Raw genomic sequence first — 22,854 nt, 5'->3', positions numbered from 1 at the left:
CGCTGGATTGGCGTGTGTGACGCCGATCCAGCGATGTGTTCACTGGTAACCAGGGTAAATATCGGGTTACTAAGCACAGGGCCGCGCTTAGTAACCCGATATTTACCCTGGTTACCATTGTAAAAGTAAAAAAAACAAAACAGTACATACTCACATTCCGATGTCTGTCACGTCCCCCGGCGTCAGCTTCCCTGCACTGACTGTCAGCGCCGGCCAGCCGTAAAGCAGAGCACAGCGGTGATGTCACCGCTGTGCTCTGCTTTACGGCCGGCGCTGACACAGTTAGTGCGGGAAGCTGACCCCGGGGGACGTGACAGACATCAGAATGTGAGTATGTAGTGTGTTGTTTTTTTTTTAACTTTTACAATGGTAACCAGGGTAAATATTGGGTTACTAAGCACGGCCCTGCACTTAGTAACCCGATGTTTACCCTGGTTACCCGGTGACTTAGGCATCGTTGAAGACAGTTGCAATGATGCCGAAGTCTTTCCCCTGATCGTTGGTCGCTGGGAGAGCTGTCTGTGTGACAGCTCCCCAGCGACCACACAACGACTTACCAACGATCACGGCCAGGTCGCATTGCTGGTCGTGATCGTTGGTAAGTCGTTTAGTGTAATGGTACCTTTACATTCTAAAACAAAAGGGAATCTTAGTATGTTATCACACCTTTCACTCTTCTAGGAGAGCTTTTCCACACCATTGAGTGTGTCTGTACTAATTTATGCTTATTCTGCCAAAATGGCATTTGTGAGATCATGCACCAAAATGGGACAAACCAAGACTTTATGGATGTCAATTTGTACATAGGAGCACTGAAAGAGAAAAGGGCCTTCTCAGACCTGTTGACAGAAGGACAATTTTAGATAATTGTACAATATGCTTTTAACATTATCCTTCTTTCGATAATGGGTAGTTAGAACAAAAGCCTCATAGTATTAAGGTAGTGACCGTTCTCTGGAGCTTTTCCAACGCTAGGTTTGTTCATAAGACTGTCAGAGGGTGAAATATTTCTAATTATTCTAGGAAATATGTTTCCACTGCTCCAGAGGCATCCTTTACACCAATCCATCTTACTGTTGGTATTTTATATGGTGATCTTTGGCCAGTGTGCAAATGATCAGCTATAAAAATTCATTTCTTGAAGCAGAGTATGAAGAGACTTTTACACAACATCCAAGTCAGAATTTGGTAGCCACGTTCTGTGAATTTGCTTTAGCTGTCGTTAACTCTTGGTCACTTCCACTTCTTGATGATGGCACTTACAGATGACCAAGCCAGATCAAAAATTTCCCAAAGTGACTAGTGTCTAAGGAGATAACCTATTACAGTGACATGTGACTAGGCATGGCCGTACTGCCACCATTGTTTCATGGCGGCCTGCTTGCTTGTATGCATCTCTTTGCAATGGGTTAGGTTGAAACAATTGAACTCCATAAAAAGAAGGGTGTCCACATACTTTTGACAGTAAGGGTATGTGCACACGTCAGGATTTTTTCCTGACAAAATCCTGAGATTTCTGCCAGAAATCCGCGTTTTTTTTGCGCGGATTTCTCGCGGAAATTGCGCGTTTTTTGCGGAAGTTTTGCAGATTTTTTTTTTTTCCGGAATGTCCTTTTTGATAGGAAATCGGCAAAAAATCCGCAAAAAGAATGAGCATGTCCATTTATTTTGCGGAATGCGTTTTTTTTGCGGAAAAAAACACTAACATATGGACTAAAAATGCGGAATGCATTCTAAAAGATAGGATGCATAATGTTAGCTTTTTTTACCGGATTTATAGCGTTTTTATAGCGAAATTCCGCAAAAAAAACGCTAAAAATCCGGACGTGTGCACATACCCTAAGAGTTTTGAATTAACTTTTTCATGACATTTTTCTGTATTACTTTTTTGCTAATTGCTTGGTTAGCATTAGTAGACTTTCAGAAGTACCTGAACATATGTATGACCTAACTCTGAAAAGATCTGTACATAGAAAGTATGGCTCTGAATTCAGATGTTCTAGAACATTTCAGATAATTGTCAGGAGTCAGTCATCAGTTTTCTGTTTTAAATCTGGATATTTTACACCTTTGTCAAATCCTACGCATGTACAATCCAAGGTAGTAGAGCTTGGAGTGTTTGTCTATATTTGATATGTAATAAAAAGAAATAGAATAGCTGAAGCTACTAGAGGCATGTGCTCAAACACTGTGTGCTGAGTCATAGGAATGACATTATTGCTGAAGCTCATGTCAAAGCATGTCATACTTCATCATTCAACGAACACACGTCAGCTAAATAAGCCAAGATCTTCAGTTGCTGTGACCAGACATGAATCATATTGCAAAACCTAACATTTGAGTGCTTGAGGGCGTAACAAAAAATGTATTTTTTGTAGATCAGGCAAAGGTTTTGCAACTGTTTTTCCACATGAGAAGGCTGAATATTGCTGTTATTAACACAGTAGTAACATACCGTACTTGTTAAGATTGAAACTAGACTTAAGTCCACTGAGTTCAACTTATAACCTAACATGTTTTACAAAGGAAAGTAAAAGCCCCATAAGGTAGATGCTCCCTATTAGGGGAAAATTACAAATATTCTGATTTGCTAACTGAAACAGAATACCAGCTCGTAGCATTTGCGACATGTTTCACTTAATTGGTGTCATCAAGGGGTTGAGGCAATAATACCAAAGAAGTGCTCTAAATTTATTAAGAAGCACCACGCCTGTTCTAAGCATCACTGCTCAGCAATGGAAACCAAAATGCCAGCTGTGCGTGACTTTGTAGAAATGTATTTCAATCTGTGACACATTACATTTTTCACTGGCACACAGGCAACTGAAAGTCGTGTATGCCTCTTGATGAAAATATTAAAAAATGTCTTATTCAGAACACGTAGCATTTACAAAAAAAATATCACCAACCACAAAGCAAAATCCATTGGGTATAGTGCTTGTTATACTGCATTTGTTGCACAAATCATTACAGGCTTAATTTCTCTTGTGCTGCTTTTCCTAATATTATGTATATATTGTATATTACAAAGTGTTTTTACTTTGTTTCCTAACACTTCATAAAGCTATTATAGGTTACAGTATGACTGGTCCACTTTAAGTATTACATATTTGATGCTGTCTTATAAACTGGATTAAGTTTGTAGTGCAAATGTTAATACCAGACATTGATAAGATGGGACAATTATGCTAATACTCTGCATAGTCTAAGCAGCATTTTTTTTCTTTAGGGTGAGATTATGAGTTTAGGAAACAGTTTTTAGATCAAATTGTATTATTGGATTGCTAACCTGCATTTCATGTGTTTAATGTGTGAATTTCAGTTGTAAGCAACCTTTTGAAACCTCTCAATGCAAGTCTGCTTCACGCCCATCCATATGTTTACTACCCATATTTCTTTCTGTCCTACAGGTAAATGGTACAAACGTCATCTAACCTATCAGATTCTGAACTGGCCTTGGTATTTGTCCCAGCATCAAGTGCGACAGGCTGTTAAAGCAGCATTTCAGTTATGGGGTAATGTGTCTTCCTTGGCATTCTCAGAAGCCACAGGAGATTCTGCAGATATTCGCCTGGCATTCTTTGATGGAGAGCACAATGATGGCGCCAGACATGCATTTGATGGACCAGGTGGTATTCCATTCCTCCTTGTAAGCTTTGATTAAAAAACAACATATTGCTCTAATATACAATATGTATTTTTTGGAATACAAGATCAAAAGCTTGAATAAAGGGATATTCTAAAGTTGTCTCTTGAGCACTTTAGAGCAATACAATCTCCCTACAGTTTCCCTATTTTCTGGTTTCTAGCAGGGTGGGTTCTCCATCAAGTGACAACTCTGAATAGAACTGTAATATTAGTAGAACTGTAAAGCCTATTACAAATTCTACTATAACACATTTGGGTATCAGTAAACATAGAGAGACCAGAGAATTTGAACAAGTACAGGGCTCCAGACAGCGAAAGTAGAGAGCCATGATTGGGAGAACTGTCGTGAGAGCTGGGGGCTGGTGATTTATAACTGTATCTCTTCAGAAGATGAAAGGAAGAGGGTGGCGAGGCAGCTAACTCCTATATAGAAATGAATGGGCTGGAGAGAGCAAGCTGGGATGTTAAGAGCTCACCCCTCTCCTGGAATGTAACTACGGCTGGAGTCACACTTGCCATATAAAAATTTTTGACAGCCGAGAATCGCACAATTGTTCCCGAACAGTGATCCTTATGTAATCCGTTTGCAATGCGAGGATGTGATCCGTATGGCATCGGTATGCAATGCGATTTTAACATGAGCTTTTACATACAGCAGTTGTCTATGTAAAAGCTCATGTTAAAATCCGATGCCATACGGATGTCACACTGATGGTCCATGTATTATGCGAGTTTTTCTCTCACCCATAGACTTTCATTGGCGGGTCTCAACCGATATACGGTGCAAATCGCAGCATGCTGCGATTTCACTCGCACGTATAATACGGCCGAGAAAAAAAAGATGATGGGAGCTGCCCCATAGATTAACATTGGTCCGAGTGCTATGCGATGTTTTCTCAAATAGCACTCATCTGTATTACGCTCTAGTGTGACTCCGGCATACTGCAGACTCTTGGCCAGGCACTAGAGGTCAGAATACATGAAAACCAGCTGCACACTATAAAGGATAAAAGCCTTTATTGCAAGATAGAAAAAGCAAGTCAATTGCAAACTTGCCTATTTCCATGCCGTCTAACTAATTAAAGAAATTTAAGAATATGAATGTTAGGAGTCGAGTTTCCTCTGCTGCTCAGGGGGAATCTCGATCCGTCTCCGCTGCGGTCTCCCATTCTCCTCCAGCCGCAGTGGAGCCTGCTCAGCAGGGACGTCGATCCCAGCATCTCGCTCAGTCTGACTCTGTGAGAAGAGTTACTGCTGCTTCTCCAGCTTCTGCCTGTAAAGCCTATACTGGTCAGCAGCGAGTGGACTTCTCTGGGACTAAGTCCTTGTCTGCGCACACTGAGCATGCCCAGGGCAAGATCTCCCGTTGGAGATCGAGGGTCATGTGCTCAGACTCTGCAGCGCATTCTATTGGTCCTCTTGGCAGGTCTTGGAAGGGCAAAGTTTCTGTGGCCGCTTCCTGTCCTGCAACTATATAAACTGCGCATGACCGCACGGCCATGCGCTAGTGTACAATTTAATACGTGTGTTTGTTGTGAGTGCAAGTCGTTCTTTAAATACCCCTACCCTATTGTATGATTATTCGCGTATGGAGTATGGCTGCTATCTAGCGCCCGACTTATCACTCAACGTGTCACACACGTGTCAGCGTCTACTGCTGTGACCGCCAGTGCGGTGCCACGCGCCAGTGTGCGCTTCCTGACCCACGTCTGGGTGCTTTGTGGTGCCTGCCAGCACGGCACAGTTCGCACTTCGGTGCCTTAATTATATAATTCCTTTCACACCCAGTAGCGGTGTAGTGCCAGCAAGGGTCTAATCGGACTACAATCCCTGTTGGGGTTTAGTTCGCTGACCACTTGCTCGCGCTCTATGTGCGGTACCGCGGTCCTGTGACGCAACAGGATCGCTTTCTTCACGCTGGGTGAGGTTTAACCCACGCGTGTATACTTTTGAATACCGCCATATTGTCTGTCATTTCCTAGCAGCAGGTTTCACCTGCACAGTGGACCCCGGATAGTCTTCCAATAGACCGACTTCTAAAAGGTTTTGTTTTAACCTTTATTTTAAAAGTGTTCAATCCCTTTATGGCTTCATAAGATTAAATAACTGGTTCCATGTTATTCTAACAGGTGGCGCTTTGGCACATGCCTTCTTTCCAAGACGTGGAGAAGCTCACTTTGACAGTGCTGAACATTGGTCATTGAATGGGAAGGGCAGGAATCTGTTTGTTGTCTTGGCTCACGAAATTGGACACACACTTGGACTTCAACACTCACTCTTCAAAAATTCCCTTATGTCTCCATATTACAAGAAATTAGGCAAAGAATATGTCCTGAATTTTGATGATATTTTGGCTATCCAAATGCTCTATGGTAAATCCTTACTGTTTATTATGAACAATGCCTGTAACAGATATTATATTTCTGATTTTATCTAAATGGCATTTCACATGGGTAGTTGTCAATTGGTGCTTTATTAAAAGTCCTATCACATGGGTTATTGCAATCTCTTTGGGGGTGAATATTGCTAACATGATCATTTGGCCCCCATACAGTTTTGTAGGCAGCACATCTCACAACTTGTACAGGGAGTTCTACTGACAGCGATTACTTTTAGGCCAACATAAATGATTCGATCAGTCATCAAATGAGCATTTGCAAGAAATTCTACATGTATTGGTGCTGGCTAAACCTGCTGGTCATCTGTTTTCACCTAATCAGCTTCTAATTGTAAGAGTTACTGGTACTGGAAATGTCCACATTTTCCTTCCAGAGATGGTACCAGGCATAATCAACCAATTATGTCAATGAGGGGATCCAGCGTCGGACTGGAGTAGTTTGGGCCCACCAGAGAAAATCATTCTAAGGGCCCACCTTGCTTAACCCCTTCAAGTCGCGGCCCTTTTTCGTTTTTGCGTTTTCATTTTTCACTTCCCTCCTTCCCAGAGCCATAACTTTTTTATTTTTCCGTCAATATGGCCATGTGAGAGCTTATTTTTTGCGGGACGAGTTGTACTTTTGAACGACACCATTGGTTTTACCATGTCTTTTACTAAAAAACGGGAAAAAAATTCCAAGTGCGGTGAAATTGCAAAAAAAAGTGCAATCCCACACTTGTTTTTTGCTTGGCTTTTTTGCTAGGTTCATTAAATGCTAAAACTAACCTGCTATTGTGATTCTCCAGGTCATTACAAGTTCATAGACATCTAACATGTCTAGGTTATTTTTTAGCCAAGAGGTGAAAAAAAATTCAAAACTTTGCTTAAAAAAAAAAAGTGCCATTTTCCGATACCCGAAGCGTCTCCATTTTTCGTGATCTGGGGTCGGTTGAGGGCTTATTTTTTGCGTGCCGAGCTGACGTTTTTAGTGATACCATTTCGGTGCAGATACGTTATTTTGATCGCCCGTTATTGCATTTTAATGCAATGTCACGGCGACCAAAAAAACGTAATTCTGGCGTTTCTGATTTTTTTCTCGCTACGCTGTTTAGCGATCAGGTTAATGCTTTTTTTTATTGATAGATTGGGCGATTCTGAATGCGGCGATACCAAATACGTGTAGGTTTTTTTTTTATTATTGTTTTATTTAGGATGGGGCGAAAGGGGGGTGATTTAAACTTTTATATTTTTATCATATTTTTAAAAACATTTTTTTACTTGTGCCATGCTTCAATAGCCTCCATGGGAGGCTAGAAGCTGGCATAGCCTGATAGGCTCTGCTACATAGCAGCGATCATCAGATCGCTGCTATGTAGCTGAAATGCAGGTGTGCTGTGAGTGCCAACCACAGGGGGGCGCTCACAGCAGGCCGGTATCAGTAACCATAGAGGTTTCAAGGACCTCTATGGTTACCTTCCTGATGCATTGCCGACCCCGATCATGTGACGGGGGTCGGCGATGACATCATTTCCGGCCACCCGGCCGGAAGCGACGGTTAAATGCCACTGTCTGTGTTTGACAGCGGCATTTAACAGATTAATAGTGGTGGGTGAATAGCGATTTCACCCACCGCTATTGCGCGCACATGTCAGCTGTACAAAACAGCTGACATGTCTCGACTTTGATGTGGGCTCACCGCCGGAGCCCACATCAAAGGGGGTGACACGGCATGCGCAGTACTAGTATGGCGCATGTCGTGAAGGGGTTAAGGGGTACTAGCTGCAGAGTCTTCCCTTTTTCACTGGATCCTGCATAAAAAAACGGTCCGTCGGGCAGAGAAAACGTTCAGAGGAACGTTTTTTCTGCACGTTGGAAAATCGGTCAGCGACGCATCCTGCGCTGCCTGTCACTGGCTACAATGGAAGCCTATGGGCGCAGGATGCGTCGATGTCTGTGAAAAGCAGGAATCCAGCGACGCGTCCCGCCTTTTCAAAGAGAGCATGAGTGGAAGAATTTCCCATCAGGGAAATTCTCTCTTGCTCTCTCTCTCTCTCTTTTTACTATTGATGCTGCCTATGCAGCATCAATAGTAACAAGATATAATGTTAAAAATAATTTAAAAAATAAAAAATCGCAATATTCTCACCTACCGACGTCCTGAGCAGCGTCACCAATGCTCCCGGCAGCAAGCGTTCCTAGTAATACATTGTGACTTCTCGCGAGATTTCGCAGTGTATTGATAGGAACGCTAGCTACCAGGAGCATCGCTGCGCGGGAACGCCGGTAGGTGAGAACACTGCGATTTTTTAAATTTTTTTTTAACCTGGTTTGTGTTGTGTATGCGTTTTTGCAGCGAAAAACCGCTGCGAAGACGCATACACAACAGGTGCACATAACCTCGACGGGTCCGTCAGAAAGACAGGGCCCAGTGCACACGTTTTCCACAATCTGCACAGGATCCGTCATTTCAACGGCTTGATGGATCCTGTGCAGATTTTGAAGATGAAGTGTGAAAGTAGCCTTAGTTTCCATCTAGTTAAGCACCCTTATCGGCAGCAGATAATTTTTGTGTAAAACCTAGAACAATGATATTCTATAAGCACAGAAAGATTTTATTATTTAGACATGTGCCACATACACACAACAGACACGACACATACACACCAGTCACACGCTAGACACAGGATACATACATGTGACACACACACCAGTCACACGCTAGCCACATGACACACTCACGCACCATACATACACCAGTCACACACTAGACACAGGATTAAAGATGAGCGGACCCCTAGATGTTCGAGTCCGGCCGAACAGTTAAAAATGATTCTAGGTTCGGGTACCAGAACAGTACCTGGACCCTATTCATTTGAATGGGGGGCCAATACATCCAGTGTTTACCACTCTGTCAGATGCAAGACAGAGCGGCAAACACTGCTTCTGATCGGCGGTAAAATCATTACCGCCAGTCAGACAGCTGATGTTCACATGCTGTCAAATGATGCGAGCCCACAGCTGTGATCGGAGGTATAAAGTTTACCTCCGGTCACTGGTGCCGGCTAACCTCATCGAGGTTATGGCAAGTCACTGAGGCTATGTTCTCAGCCAGAACCCTGAACTGCAGTGACCTTGGTGAGATCCCCACTAGCGCAGTGAGAAAGTCCCACGGTGCAGAGGCGGTGAACTCACCAATGGGTTTTTTCTCACTCCCCCCTCTTCTCCACACAGCCCCGTATCACCTCTTTTTCCACAAAGCTCATCATCCCCCCTTTTCCACACAGCCCCTCATCGTCCCTCCTTCTCCACACAGCCCTCTCATCATCCCTCCTTCTCCACACAGCCCTCTCATCATCCCTCCTTCTCCACACAGCCCCCTCATCATCCCTCTTTTTCCACACAGCCTCCTCATCGTCTCTCCTTCTCCACACAGCCCCCTCATCATCCCTCCTTTTCCACACAGCCCCCTCATCATCCCTCTTTCTCCACACAGCCCCCTCATCATCCCTCTTTCTCCACACAGCCCCCTCATCATCCCTCCTTCTCCACACAGCCTCCTCATCATCCCTCCTTCTCCACATAGCCCCTTCATCATCCCTCCTTCTCCACATAGCCCCCTCATCATCCCTCCTCCACACAGCCCCCTCATCATCCCTCTTTTTCCACACAGCCTCCTCATCGTCTCTCCTTCTCCACACAGCCTCCTCATCATCCCTCCTTCTCCACATAGCCCCTTCATCATCCCTCCTTCTCCACATAGCCCCCTCATCATCCTCCTCCACACAGCCCCCTCATCATCCCTCCTCCACACAGCCCCCTCATCATCCCTCCTTGTCCACATAGCCCCTTTCAAGTTACATCAAATAAATTCATCCTCTGACCACTCACACTGAATCCTGGGTCTTCATTCCTGTCTGTGCAAGGGTCCATTGTGCAGACCCTCATTCCTCTCCTCACACAGTTCCATAGTGCAGCCCCCTCGGTCCTCTAGCAGTCACAGGGCTCCAGCAGCCTCAGTCAGCACAGCGCTGCTTCCTGGTATCAGGTCACTGGTCTGATGGAGGCCCCGCCCCTTCCAGTGACATCATGCCCTCCAAAAATCAACTCCGTTCTAGACGCTGTGTGCAGTGTCTCACAGCCTGTGGCTCTGTGCTGTGCGTGGCGCTGTGCGGTTTATACCCGGTGCTTGCCACCTGCACTGCTCAGTAACATGTGATGTGAGGTGAGAGCTTTCTATCACCTGCTGCTGCCGCTTCTATTGATCTCATGAGCATCACTACGCAGCTGAGAGAGTGGCGCCAAGACATCAGTAGAAGCCGCAGCAGGTGATGAGAAAGCTCTCACCTCACATCACATGTTACTGATCAGTGCAGACGGCCGGCACCAGGTATGGAATAACACTCACTGCTGGGTGCATGCAATCATAATGTGCTAAAATACAGGACAGAGCAGGAGTCTGGTGAGGGGGAGGGCCCTCTGGGGGGTGGGCCCACCGGAGGATTCTCCGATCTCCCGGTGGGCCAGTCCAACTCTGAGGGGATCACAGGGCGATAACGACTGGCTCTACAACATTTAACTGGTGGTAATAAATGAAAATGGCATCTTATTTAATCTGTTGTTAAAATAGCAGGTGAGGGTAATTTATTTATTACACTCACATAGCACCAACATATTCTGCAGCAGTTTACAGATATCTCCATCACTGTCTCCATTGGGGTTCATAATCTAAGCTCCCTGAGTACTTGGAGGCAACCGACACTAATTCAGGAATTACATACAAACTCCTTGACGATGATATCCTTGGTGCGGTCTGAACCCAGGAGCCCAGCACTGCAAAGCCACCGTGCTAACCACTGAGCCACCGTGCTGATAGTCTCATATGTTCATTGGTACAATAAAATCTAGCAGAATGTAAACTATGTAATAAACCAATACATCATATATAATATTATAGCATGAATACTACGTAATAAAATAATGTAGAGAATGTATGTATTGACACAACAATCTATATATATATAAAAACGTGTGTGTGTGTATCGATGATGATGTCATAATGGTTGCCATGGCGACAACGATGTCATAACGGTTGCCATGGCGATGATGATGTCATAATAGGTTGTAATGGTGACGGTTATGTCATAATGGTTGCCATGGTGACAGTTATGTCATAATAAGTTGCCATGGTGAAGATGATGTTATAATGGGTATATGGGCATTGAACTATGAGATGAAGGATATGTATAATGGGTATATGGGCACGGGACTATGGGATGGATGATGTATGATGGTTATATGGGCGTGGTACTATGAGAAGGAGAATGTGTATGATGGGTATATGGGCATCGGACTATGGGATGGAGGATGTGTATGATGGGTATATGGGCACGGGACTATGGGATGGAGGATGTGTATGATGGGTATATGGGCACGGGACTATGGGATGGAGGTTATGTATGATGGGTATATGGGCGCAATACTATGGGATGGAGGATGTATGATGGGTATATGGGCGCAGTACTATGGGATGGAGGATGTATGATGGGTATATGGGAGCGGTACTATGGGATGGAGAATGTGTGTGATGGGTATATGGGCACGGGACTATGGGATGGAGGATGTATGATGGGTATATGGGCGCGGTACTATGGGATGGAGAATGTGTATGATGGGTATATGGGCATAGGACTATGGGATGGAGGATATGTATGATGGGTATATGGGCACGGGACTATGGGATAAAGGATGTATGATGGGTATATGGGCGTGGTACTATGGGATGGAGAATGTGTATGATTGGTATATGGGCATGGGACTATGGGATGGAGGATGTGTATGATGGGTATATGGGCACGGGACTATGGGATAAAGGATGTATGATGGGTATATGGGCGCGGTACTATGGGATGGAGAATGTGTATGATTGGTATATGGGCATGGGACTATGGGATGGAGGATGTGTATGATGGGTATATGGGCACGGGACTATGGGATTGAGGATGTGTATGATGGGTATATGGGCACGAGCCCATGGGATGGAGGATATGTATGATGGGTATATGGGTATGGGACTATGGGATGGAGGATAATCATTATAATTTGTTATAATTAACCACAGTTACTATGCCGGGGCAATGCCAGGCTCTTCAGCTAGTATCAATAATAAAATGGAAATGTCTGTTATTAACTGTTTTTAAAAAAATACAAATGTTAGAAATGACATAAAAGGGATCAATGAATGAGAATAGTTTGTCGCTCTCTTTGAGGAGGAGGGCGCCTAATGTCTAATTAATAATCATCTCTCTGTACTCTGAATGAAAGCTCTCATTGTCTGACCACCTAAGCTTTACCCCATCCAGTAACTATGTTCTTTTACAGAAAAAAAGAAAGTTGAAAGCCGCACTAGCCAACCATACCAGAATTCGGGTGCCAAAAACCTAACAGGCATCGACCAATCTTCTAAATAGAAATAAAAAAACGAAGGCAGCACACCATTTAGAAAAAATGAAAATTGTAGTTTAAAAGCCTAAAGGGGCATAGCGATGCTTTGGTTAAAAAAATAAATAAATAACAAAATGAAAAAAAAAAAAATTCTCAGGTAAAACCTAGACATCGCTGAGCCCTTATAGGCTATTAAACTACAATTTTCATTTTTTTCTAAAAGGTGTGCTGCCTTCATTTTTTTATCTGTAGTTTTGGTTTTTGTTTCAGAGCCGAATGGTGCTTTTATGTCGGTTCATTTTTCTTTGATATTTCTATTGATCAGGCATTTTTGTATTAAAAAACAAAAAACAGCAGCAAACTTCACAAAGCCAAACAAACAACAAAAAGTTGTACCAGAGGTATACTAAGGTACTGTAGAAAGGTAATAGAGCAGTAAAAAAGTCTGTGTACATTAAGATAGGGAATCTGTCAGCATCTTTTTGCTATGTAATCTGAGGACAGCATAAGGTAGGGGTTAAAGCTCTGAATTTAATGATGTGTCACATGTCAGGCTGTGTGCTGTTGATTACTTACTTTGCAGGTTTTATAACCTGGTGATTAACATTGCTGTGACTTGTTGGCGTGTGGGCACTTGTCCGACTCCACCCCTTCTGTCATGAGCAGCTCACTGTCTATAGAGAGAGCCTGGTGTGGGCGGGGTTAGCTCTCTCAGCTCTGCTGCATTCTAAATCTGAGAACTCTGTGTCAGAACGGCTGCACCCAGTAAACTAAGTAATACCTTGTTGGAATCAGGGTTTCTTTTCCTACACCATACTTCCCTCAGATGAGGTAGCAAAAACCTGCTAACAGATTCCCTTTAAAGGGGTTGTCCGCTGCTATTAAAGATTATATTAATTATCCTACAGTTGAACAACAAAAATAAAATGCCTCTATTCACCTTGTGGCCCAATGATGCGCTTCTGTACTGTGCTGCCAACAGTCCCTGAATCCAGAAGGTGAGTATAGGACTTTTTTGTGTTGCTTTCATTGCACTGAGCTTATTAAAATGTACTTTTATAGTAGTGACTTTAACAAGCAAACAAACCTTCAGCAATGTAAACGTGGTAGCCAAAACAATGTGTACACCACTTGTTATTATCGAAAATGTCCATTACAAGCATTAATCCATGTATTCGCTCCGACTACACAATTTCATAGGATGGGACAACTGAGCATGAAATATCAACCATCCATGTTAGAAGAATTGTAGAAAGCTTTATGGGCTCGAATTCCAATTAGTAGAGGAATAACCTGATGTTGGTATGCTCAATGCCAAGTGTTAGTGGAATAACGCGTGTTCCACCCTGAAGACATACCATGTAATAATTTGTTGGATTTGCCAGATGTCAGGACAATATAATTGAGGAGAAATTAGTCTGGGTGTGTTTTTCATGATTTGCATACACTAAAGATTTGGATGTACAGTAAATCCTTGTTAAAAGAAAAAATCTGGTTTGAAAGCCTTCCCACACTCATAATGACCATGGTTATGATATTAAACGTGTCCTATGGATGTGATGCTGTGACGTCTGCAGACTTGCATCATATTGGAAAGTTCCTCTGATTATTATTTTATTTTAATCAGGAGCTCCCTCCAGTGGTAGACTTGTGCAACGCCCTGGGAAAGATTTTATCATGTTTGAAGACTGGAGTGCAGACAACAATGAAGCAAGAGCTAAAAGGAAGGGTTATTATTGCCAATGTATGTTTGATGCCATAACTTGGGGTAAGCGTTACAGTTGAGAAGGTCATAAGATTAATGTGAATTTCTAGCTAATTTCTATTTATTAATTGAAGTAATCAGCATCAATCAATTAATACAACCTTATGGGTTGCAGTAAAAAAAATCATAAATTTATACAATCCCATAAATTCCATGCACCTTTTACATGCAGCTGCCATAGTATTTTCTTCCTGTCTATTACAGCACTAAGTTCCCTGGTTGTATCACTGCATGACTGGAAACATTTCATTTATTGGTTCGGCTTTGTTGCATTATAACCCAGTTACTGTTCTGCTCAAGTGCATTTTCGAAATTCTGACTATTATAGTATTTATTTAATTTCTTCATGTTTTAATACATATTTATTACAATCATATGAAATATGACCTTTTTTAATTCAAGCTACCTTACTATACTATTGAAAAAGTGAATCGTACTTTTGGTACGACATGTATTTTTACTGTCTGGAACATGATCGTGTATTCTGTGTGGGGCTGGTGCAATAAATAGAATTGTTAATGTATTGTGACTAATAAGAAATACAAAGATCCTATGTAAATGTAGGTTTTCCTACTTTATAATCATGTTCATATAATCTGTTGCACAGATTTGAAGCAAACAGTGTACATTTTCAAAGGTCGCAGTTATTGGATGATGTCCCCAGGTGGGAATGTCTCCGAGCCACAGCTTACACAACAGAGGTGGAAGAAGTTGCCGGTATTTATTGAAGCTGCAGCTGTGTCAGGGTCAGATGGAAAATTCTACTTCTTCAAAGGTTAAAAAATAACTTGTAATAATCTTTCCATTAAAAAATTTTGATAGAGATTTATGCATTCCACTACTGGGCTTCCCATTCTTATCAGCTCAGCTGTGCAGCATAAAAACCAACATATTTACCTCCTGGACTGTCACTGTTTCCACACTTTCTGGGCTGTGTCTCTTGGTGATGACATGACATAAACAATGTCACATGAAAGCTGCAACGCCAGTTGGCTGAAATGGTCATGTGACAGTGTTTATTGAAGGGAATTTGTCAGCAGATTTGTGCTACCTCATCTGAGAGCAGCCTGATGTAGGCAAACAGAAACTGAATCCAATGATGTATCAATTTCATTACTGGGTGCAGCAGTTCTGTCACAATCAGAGGTTTTAGATTTAGCAATACAGCAGAGCTGAGAAAGCTAACCCCGCCCACACCAGGCTCTGTTTATACCATGCCTATAAACAATGAGGTGCCTATCACAGGAGGGGGCGTGTCGGACTAGTATGCACAGCTGCTGTGCCCAGCAATGATAAGCTCCTGGTGCTAAAACAATCATTGCAAGTAAACAAAACCAAGGTGCTTGATAAGAGAGGCATCCTTGAAATCTGTGTTTTAACCCCTACAGCATGCTGGCTTCAGATCACATAGAAAAAACCTGGTGACAGATTCCCTTTAAGAATCTGTTAAGGGTTGTCTGGGAGTGGACAATCCCTTCAAGGACAAATCACTTAATTCTATTACAAATTGTCCTCCTATTCCCTCTAAAAAAAATAACTTGTGCTATGTACTCCACTTTATTTAACATGATTATGAATTTTAGATATGTACCTACACTACCGTTCACAAGTTTAGGGTCACCCAGACAATTTTGTGTTTTCCATGAAAGCTCATACTTTTATTAATCAAATGAGTTGCCAAGTGAATTTAAAATCTAGTCCAGACATTGACAAGGTTAGAAAAAAAGATTTTTATTTGAAATAATAATTTTCTCCTTCAAACGTTGCTTTCGTCAAAGAATGCTCCATTTGCAGCAATTACAGCATTGCAGACCTTTGGCATTCTAGCAGTTAATTTGTTGAGGTAATCTGGAGAAATTTCACTCCATGCTTCCAGAAGCCCCTCCCACAAGTTAGTTTGGCTTGATGGGCGCTTTTTGCGTACCATACAGTCAAGCTGCTCCCACAACAGCTCAATGGAGTTGAGATCTGGTGACTGCGCTGGCCACACCATTATAGATAGAATACCAGATGCCTGCTTCTTCCCTAAATAGTTCTTGCATAATTTGGAGATGTGCTTTGGGTCATTGTCCTCTTGTAGGATGAAATTGGCTCCAATCAAGCGCTGTCCACAGGGCATGGCATGGCGTTGTAAAATGGAGTGATAGCCATCCTTATTCAATATCCCTTTTACCTTGTACAAATCTCCCACTTTACCAACACCAAAGCAACCCCAGACCATCACATCACACCATCCCTCCACCATGCTTGACAGATGGCGTCAGGCACTCTTCCAGCATCTTTGTTCTGCGTCTCACAAATGTTCTTCTGTGTGATCCAAATACCTCAAACTTGGATTCATCTGTCCATAACACTTTTTTCCAATCTTCCTATGTCCAATGTCTGTGTTCTTTTGCCCATATTAATCTTTTACTTTTATTAGCCAGTCTCAGATATGGCTTTTTCTTTGCCAGTCTGCCCTGAAGGCCAGCATCCCGGCGGCGCCTCTTCTCTGTAGACGTTGACACCTGTGTTTTGCGTCTACTGTTTAATGAAGCTGCCAGTTGAGGACCTGAGAGGCGTCGATTTCTCAAACTATAGACTCTAATGTACTTGTCTTGTTGCTCAGTTGTGCAGCGGGGCCTCCCACTTCTCTTTCTACTCTGGTTAGAGCCTGTTTGTGCTCTCCTCTGAAGGGAGTAATACACACTGTTGTAGGAGATCTTCAGTTTCTTGGCAATTTCTCGAATGGAATAGCCTTCATTTCTAAGGACACAAATAGACTGTCGAGTTTCACATGAAAGTTCTTTTTTTCTGGCCATTTTGAGAGTTTAATGGAACCACCAAATGTAATACTCCAGATTCTCAACTAGCTCAAAGGAAGGTCAGGTTTATAGGTTCTCTAATCAGCCAAACTGTTTTCAGCTGTGCTAACATACTTGCACAAGGGTTTTCAAGGGTATTCTAACCATCCATTAGCCTTCTTACACAGTTAGCAAACACAAAGTACCATAAGAACACTGGAGTGATGGTTGTTGGAAATGGGCCTCTATACACCTATGAAGATATTGCATTACAAACCAGACGTTTGCAGCTAGAATAGTCATTTACCACATTAACAATGTATAAAGTATATTTCTGAATCATTTAATGATAGCTTCATTGGAAATAACTGTGCTTTTCTTTAAAAAACAAGGAAATTTCTAAGTGACTCTAAACTTTTGAATGGTAGTGTATGTCAATGATTATAAAGATTTTCAAGTAAAGGGTGATGGCTAAACTGAAATCCTATTATACTCATTATGTACATAATTTTTGGACACAAAATAATTGTACAATATTCCAGTAAGAAGGCGCATGAAGGAGAGAAGTGCATCTGAAATGCCTTGTTTTTTATGCCACCTGAGCCATTTTGATAATGGTGGATTATGTACACCATCTTCGCTGCTTTCTGAACATACATATTTTAGAACAGTAATTCTAAATCTTAGTGCACCTCTAGTGGATTAGTGACTATTTTAATATACTTTGGATTGATTACTGAACTTCCACACCTTTGACACCTTCCACAGAACAAGCAGACCAAATACATAGAGGTAAAATCACTCAAGCAGTCCCTGCCTAGGACTTATACACACAAGGCTCAGGCCACACACAGACCAAAGGGCACTGACACTAGTAAGCAAAACATGAAAGTGCCATGGGAACCAATCCTAATTAGCAACTCTACTTGTCCTGAGAATAGGAGGTCTTTGTTGTGGTCACCAGGAATTAATAACTAGGGTCTATTGCCTCTAGCATGAAATTAGCTCAATTTACTGAATGTTTTCTGAACTGCTAAATAAGCAGGTTGTATATTACTGGAACATGCATTTCAAAGCAATTTTCAGTGGTGCTTGAAAGTTTACCTTCCATAATTTTTCATATTTCTGCATATATTTTTAAAACTACATCAGATTTTTTCACAAAAGTCCTAAGCAATATAGACAACCAAATCAAAGAAATTAGAAAAAATGTCGTGCCTTGTATTTTTTTTATTGAAGTAAATGATGCAATATAACGTGTCTGTGAATGTCAAAAGAATATGAAATTTTAGGATTAGCAGAAATTTGAAGGTGAAATTATAGTCTGGTGTTTTTAATCAATTAGATGGCAATCAGGTGTGAGTAAGCAACTTGTTTATTTAGAGAACCGTGATCTATCTTAGTCTGATCTTCACAATACATTTATGGACATGGCAATGGCGATTTATGAAAATCTTGAAAGAAGAGTTTTTGATTAGGCTCATTGGGCTAAAAAAGGTTACAAAATCATCTCTAAAGAGTTTGGAAAACAATCTACAGAGAGATAGTAGTCAAAGTGAGCAAATTCAAAACCATTACTACCATATTCAGGAGTGCTTGACCAATAAAGATCATTCCAAGAGCAAGGTGTATAATAGTCAACAAGGTCACAAAGGAACCCAAGGTAACCTCTAAGCAACTAAAGGCCCTTCTCACATTAACATTAGCTAATGTTCATGAGTTCATCATCAAAAAGACACTGAACAACAATAATGTGCATGGCAAGATTGCAAGAAAGACACTGCTCTCCAAAAAGAACATGGCTGTGTTTCTGCAGTTTGCTATAGATTACATAGACAAGCCAGAAGGCTATTGGAACAATGTTTTATTTATGGATGAGACTACAATGGAGCTTTTTGGTTTAAATGAGAAAACCACTGCATTACAGCATAAAAATTCCACACCACGTGTTAAACACGGTGGTGATAATACCATTGCTTTAGCCTGTTTTGCTGCACCTGGGCCAGGACAGCTTAATGGAACAATGAATTCTGAATTCATAGCTAATTCTATAGAAAATGTCAGGACAGCTGTCCATAAACTGAATATCAAGAGCAAGAAGCAACTAGAGGCGTTAAAGTCGTTTCTACAAAAGAATGGACAAAGTTAAAGTTTTTGAATGGTTAAGTCAAAGTCTTCATCCTTCATCCTGTAGAAATGATTTGGAAGGAGCCACAGCGAGAAAACCCACCAACATAACAATTGAAGTTAGGTAAGGATGGGTTAAAATTTCTTTAATCAGCAATTAACAGAAACATTTAGATGCAGTTATTGATGCACAAGGAGGTCACACTAGTTACTAAAAGCAAAGGTTCACATACGTTTGTCACTCACAGACATCTGATATTGGATAATTTCCATTAATGAAAATTACAAAGTATGATATTTTTTACTCATCTGTTTATTTGGTTTATTTTATCTACTTTTAGGTCTTTTATTTTGGAAAATCTGATGTATTTTTAAGCCAAATTTGTGCAGAGATATGGAAATTCTTTAAGGGTTCATAAACTTTCCCACACCACTGTAAATACTGTAATACCCTAATAGCATACGCATATGTGATACAATTTATTGCTAAATGTATTTGGTCCCTTCTTCACCATAGCTCCTTTGTAAATGAAAAAAGAATTAAAATATTAGCAATACTAAGTACACATGTCAAATAGTAATAGGAGTGCCTATTTCTGTACGGTATGTGCATATATTAATTGACGTCTATGATTTTATTTGCCTTGTTTTCCAGGTGGTAGATGTTGGAGATATAAAGGTTCTAGACTAGACGCCGGCTTTCCTCGTAAGTGCAGTGATCAGGGACTCCCCCGTCATCCTGACACAGCTCTATATTTTTATCCACTTGGACACTTGGTAATTTTTAAAGGAGACAAGTACTATGTTTTTAATGAAAAATCACTGACAGTGGAGCCATATTACCCGCGAAGTCTTCAAGACTGGAAAGGCATCCCTCACAACACAAATGCAGCACTAAACCATCCAAATGGTTCAATCTACTTTTTCAGAGGTGAAAACTACTGGACATTTGACCAAGACAAACTTAAAGTCACTGCTTCTGGGAAGTGGATGCAAGACTTATCTTGGCTTGGCTGCCAAAATTCTTGATGAGTAATAATTTGTAATTAATGATAAATTCCCAAAGATCCCTGTATTGTATGTAGACCATTTCCAATTGACTAGCTGCATAAAATGCACAATAAAGGTAAGGTGACTGTCTTCTCGGAAAAATGTTTTTATTTATTACTTTACACTTTCTTTGCTGTTGACATTTCCTAATAAAAACCCTCAACTCAAACTTGTTCTCAGCTGAACTTCCTCTGTAGTCATGTAAGAGAGTGTACAATGGAAGATGAAATTCTCCGGTGGTTTGTAATCGTTTGTGACCGGAGACTGCCACCTACTGCTCAAATGGAACCCTGCAGAACTAGAAGAAAAAGGAAGTGTTGCATAAAGGACAGGTCCAAAGGGAGCACAGGATCAGGTAACATCTGTGAGACAGCTTACCAATATAAAAGACCAGAGTGAGTAGTCAGTGAGATCAGGAGGACGAGTGCTGAGAGAGACTCTGTGACCGAGTCACCAGCAGGGGCCGGGGCATCACACGCCATTACGCCAACACTCCTATCACGATTTGAGGTCTAGCCCTGCACCGGTCAAGACCCGTGAGCCAGGCTACACATGTCAAGACCTGATGCCCAGCCCTCATCCACCTTGGCCCAACAGATGACCGTCGCAGGTCAAGCACCAAAGACCGAGTGCAAACTCCAATCTGGGAGGGGACGCCTGTTGTGGTGAAATGAAGACGCGAGTTACTCCTAAAGCTGAGGTCCGGTACCTGGTTCGGTCCAGGGTTAAACAGGTGTTGTGAATTCTGTGGCAGAGTTCACTCCTGTGGTCACAAGTGGTACTTCGGCTGATTCTCTCTGGGATCTTCTGTTTGTGGAGGAAAGTGGTACTGCAGCTTCTGAGTTTCCTCCCTCAGGTGATCTGGTGAGCTCGTTAGCTTCTTCTCTACTTAACTCCACCTGATGCTTTGATCTATGCTTCCTGTCTATGTTTCAGTGTGGGACTTGTTTTTTCCCTGGATCATTCCTGTGGCCTGCTGCTCTGCAAAGCTAAGTTTTGCTTATGTTATTTTGTTGCTATTTTTCTGTCCAGCTTGCTTTATTGGTTTTTCTCGCCTGCTGGAAGCTCTGAGACGCAGAGGGACCACCTCCGTACCGTTAGTCGGTGCGGAGGGTCTTTTTGTCCCCTCTGCGTGGTTTTTTATAGGTTTTTGTGCTGACCGCAAAGTTATCTTCCCTATCCTCGTTCTGTTCAGCTAGTCGGGCCTCACTTTGCTAAATCTGTTTCATCTCTATGTTTGTGTTTTCATCTTACTCACAGTCATTATATGTGGGGGGCTGCCTTTTCCTTTGGGGAATTTCTCTGAGGCAAGGTAGGCTTATTTTTCTATCTTCAGGATTAGCTAGTTTCTCAGGCTGTGACGAGGCGCCTAGGTTCTGGTCAGGAGCGCTCCACGGCTACCTTTAGTGTGGTTTGATAGGCTTAGGGATTGCGGTCTGCAGAGTTCCCACGTCTCAGAGCTCGTTCTATTATTTTGGGTTATTGTCAGTTCACTGTATGTGCTCTGACCTCCATGTCCATTGTGATTCTGAATTGCCTTTCATAACAGTACAGGAAGCCAAAAGTGCTAATGATTCTCAATAGAGGGAAAAAAGAAGTTCTGAGACCATTTTTTTTTCTTTGCACTGTGTTTTGTCTTTTTTTCCCCCTAGACATTTGGGTGGTTCAGGACACAGGTGTAGCAATGGACATTAAAGGTCTGTCTTCATGTGTGGATCAGCTCACGGCAAGAGTTAAAAATATTCAAGATTTTGTGGTCCAGAATTCTTTGCTTGAACCGAGAATTCCTATTGCAGATTTGTTTTTTGGAGATAGAACTAAATTTCTGAGTTTCAAAAATAATTGTAAACTATTTCTGGCTTTGAAACCTCGCTCTTCTGGTGACCCAATTCAACAGGTTAGGATCGTCATTTCTTTTTTGCGCGGCGACCCTCAGGACTGGGCGTTTTCTCTTGCGTCAGGAGATCCTGCATTGAGTAATATCGATGCGTTTTTCCTGGCGCTTGGGTTGCTGTACGATGAGCCTAATTCAGTGGATCAGGCAGAAAAAAATTTGCTGGCTCTTTGTCAGGCTCAGGATGAGATAGAGGTATATTGTCAGAAATTTAGAAAGTGGTCAGTGCTCACTCAATGGAATAAATCTGCGCTGGCAGCAATATTCAGAAAGGGTCTCTCTGAAGCCCTTAAGGATGTCATGGTGGGATTTCCTATGCCTGCTGGTTTGAATGAGTCTATGTCTTTGGCCATTCAGATCGGTCGACGCTTGCGTGAGCGTAAACCTGTGCACCATTTGGCGGTATTACCTGAGCTTAAACCTGAGCCTATGCAGTGTGATAGGACCTTGACCAGAGTTGAACGGCAAGAACATAGACGTCTGAATGGTCTGTGTTTCTACTGTGGTGATTCCACTCATGCTATCTCTGATTGTCCTAAGCGCACTAAGCGGTTCGCTAGGTCTGCCACCATTGGTACTGTACAGTCAAAATTTCTTCTGTCCGTTACCTTGATCTGCTCTTTGTCATCATATTCTGTCATGGCATTTGTGGATTCAGGCGCTGCCTGAATATGCTAAGCGTTGTGGGTTTTTCTTGGAGCCCTTGCAGTGTCCTATTCCATTGAGAGGAATTGATGCTACGCCTTTGGCCAAGAATAAGCCTCAATAC

General features: G+C 42.1%; 1 protein-coding gene across 1 annotated transcript in view; it reads left to right on the top strand.

Annotated features, from left to right (window-relative positions):
* MMP28 (matrix metallopeptidase 28) overlaps positions 1-20,281 on the top strand; it is a 91,836-nt gene extending 71,555 nt beyond the window's left edge. The window contains exons 4-8 of the mRNA XM_069757268.1: positions 3,411-3,629; positions 5,778-6,020; positions 14,094-14,234; positions 14,839-15,006; positions 19,797-20,281. Coding sequence (XP_069613369.1) covers positions 3,411-3,629; positions 5,778-6,020; positions 14,094-14,234; positions 14,839-15,006; positions 19,797-20,170 — 1,145 coding nt within the window. The 3' untranslated portion in view covers positions 20,171-20,281. The remainder of the gene's footprint in view (positions 1-3,410; positions 3,630-5,777; positions 6,021-14,093; positions 14,235-14,838; positions 15,007-19,796) is intronic.
* Positions 20,282-22,854: the final 2,573 nt, after the last annotated feature.

Source organism: Ranitomeya imitator, chromosome 3, assembly GCF_032444005.1.
Source record: "Ranitomeya imitator isolate aRanImi1 chromosome 3, aRanImi1.pri, whole genome shotgun sequence".
Classification (NCBI taxonomy): Eukaryota; Metazoa; Chordata; class Amphibia; order Anura; family Dendrobatidae; genus Ranitomeya; species Ranitomeya imitator.
Note: the sequence above shows the minus strand (reverse complement) of the source record. Positions and strands in the feature narration are given on the sequence as shown.